The sequence below is a fragment of the Galeopterus variegatus genome, unplaced genomic scaffold, assembly GCF_000696425.1.
Source record: "Galeopterus variegatus unplaced genomic scaffold, G_variegatus-3.0.2 Scaffold6950, whole genome shotgun sequence".
Classification (NCBI taxonomy): Eukaryota; Metazoa; Chordata; class Mammalia; order Dermoptera; family Cynocephalidae; genus Galeopterus; species Galeopterus variegatus.
Window position 1 is genome coordinate 36,148 of NW_007733061.1, and position 1,635 is coordinate 37,782.

At 60.4% G+C, this 1,635-nt stretch overlaps 1 protein-coding gene across 1 annotated transcript in view; it reads right to left on the minus strand.

Moving 5' to 3' along the window:
* PRSS55 (protease, serine, 55) overlaps nt 1-967 on the minus strand; it is a 15,208-nt gene extending 14,241 nt beyond the window's left edge. The window contains exon 1 of the mRNA XM_008591467.1: nt 913-967. Coding sequence (XP_008589689.1) covers nt 913-967 — 55 coding nt within the window. The remainder of the gene's footprint in view (nt 1-912) is intronic.
* Nucleotides 968-1,635: the final 668 nt, after the last annotated feature.

A 1,635-nucleotide genomic window follows, 5' to 3' on the forward strand; every position in this document is an offset into this window, starting at 1 on the left:
GTGGTCAGCAGTGCATAAAGCTCTCTGCGGGACTTTCAGATCTGCACTTTTCTGGATGTCTCATTTTATCTACCAGACATGTCCACACTCGCTGTGTGTCAGGAACTGTCAGGAGCTCTTTGCAACGATGACCAGTTCACTCAGTCTTCACAGCCACCCGCAAGGCAGGTGCAGCATTTCCATCCCCGTTCTACAGGCGGTACAACCGAGGCACAGCCTGGTGCAGGTCAGGCAGACGGCCCTACCACTTCCCTGCAGCATGACTTTGGGCACATCCTCAACCTGGGTGAGACGCAGCACGTCTCACTCACACAAGGGCTGAGAGCAAGACCCCATTGCGGTGACGCAGCCATTCAACATGGGGACAACTTGGCCCACAGCAGCTGCTGAGGAAACCAGCTCCCTCCAGCTCCAGCCACCCCTCAGAGAGAGAAATGACCCATCAGAGGGCTGCAAGGAGCTGGCTGCTGGGAACAGAAGCATCCTTGAACTTGACCCTGCTGAGTCTGCGGGAAGCTCCTGCCGCACTCTCTCTCAGTCTCTGAGTTGGAGGCTGCCCCTCACCTAATCCTGGGGACAGGTTTCCAGGCACTCTATGATTTCGTCGAGGATAAAGTCTCAGGATTCGAAACCCAAACTCAAGGTCAGACAGGTCATACTTTGGGCTGGGGAGTAGTAGGGAGGAAAGAGAAGTGGTTTGGAGGAGGGAGGACGGGAAAACGTCCAGCTCCCCTCCTGTCTCCTGCGAGCTGGCCTCCCGGTGGCTGTCAGCACCTGAGTGAGGTCACCATCCCGCTCTCTCCCTTTGCCCCAGTGCTCACCACTGACTGGACAGGGGGGGTGGGGAGGGTGGCTGTCACCCCAGCCCTGCCTGGGACAGCTGTTCTGGCTACAGGAGAGGAGTCCACATACCAAGATCTGCCACCTCGGTGGGCCACATGAGCAGCAGCACTGCTAGCAGCAGCATGGCCTTGGCTGCACTGGGCCTGGGGGGACGGAGGCCAGGTGAAGGGGAGTGACCCGGCCAGGCCGCCCTTCTCAGAGCTGGAGCTCGCTGGTGATGTCACAGTGGGCTGAGAACCCAGGCTGAGGTCACACAGAGTTCTAAGATGGTGGTGGCACAAAGGGACCTCATGCTTGAGGCCTTTCTTATCTGAGCTGCCCTGGGGGGCTCTCCCTGCTCGGGGCCCTTCAGACTGTTTTAGGCCCCGTGCCTCCTTCTCCACGGAGCCTGCTCGGTCGGGCTTCTCTGAGCATGTGGGTAAGGTCTGAGGGTGGAGCCACCAGGCCAGACCCTGGGGAAAGGGCAGGGGGTCCCGGGAGGCCTGGAGCCTCTCCCAACACCAGCGCCCACGTGGCACAGTTGCCCAGGTGTGGATCTCACAGGTCTCCCCTCATGCTCTGCCCTGCAGGTGACATTTCCTGCCCCTGCCACTTTCTGGGTTTATTCACACAGTCCCCAACCTCCTGACGGCCCCTGCCCATTCCTAGAGATGAAGAGATTGGACCCCGATGGAAAGGCCCGGCGCACGGCCTCACCCACCGTCAGCGACTCAGGCACGGGACTGACTCGGCTGAGGGACTTGGAGCACCCCGGCTCTGCCGGCGGCCACTGGCCAGGCTGGGGTTGGAAGT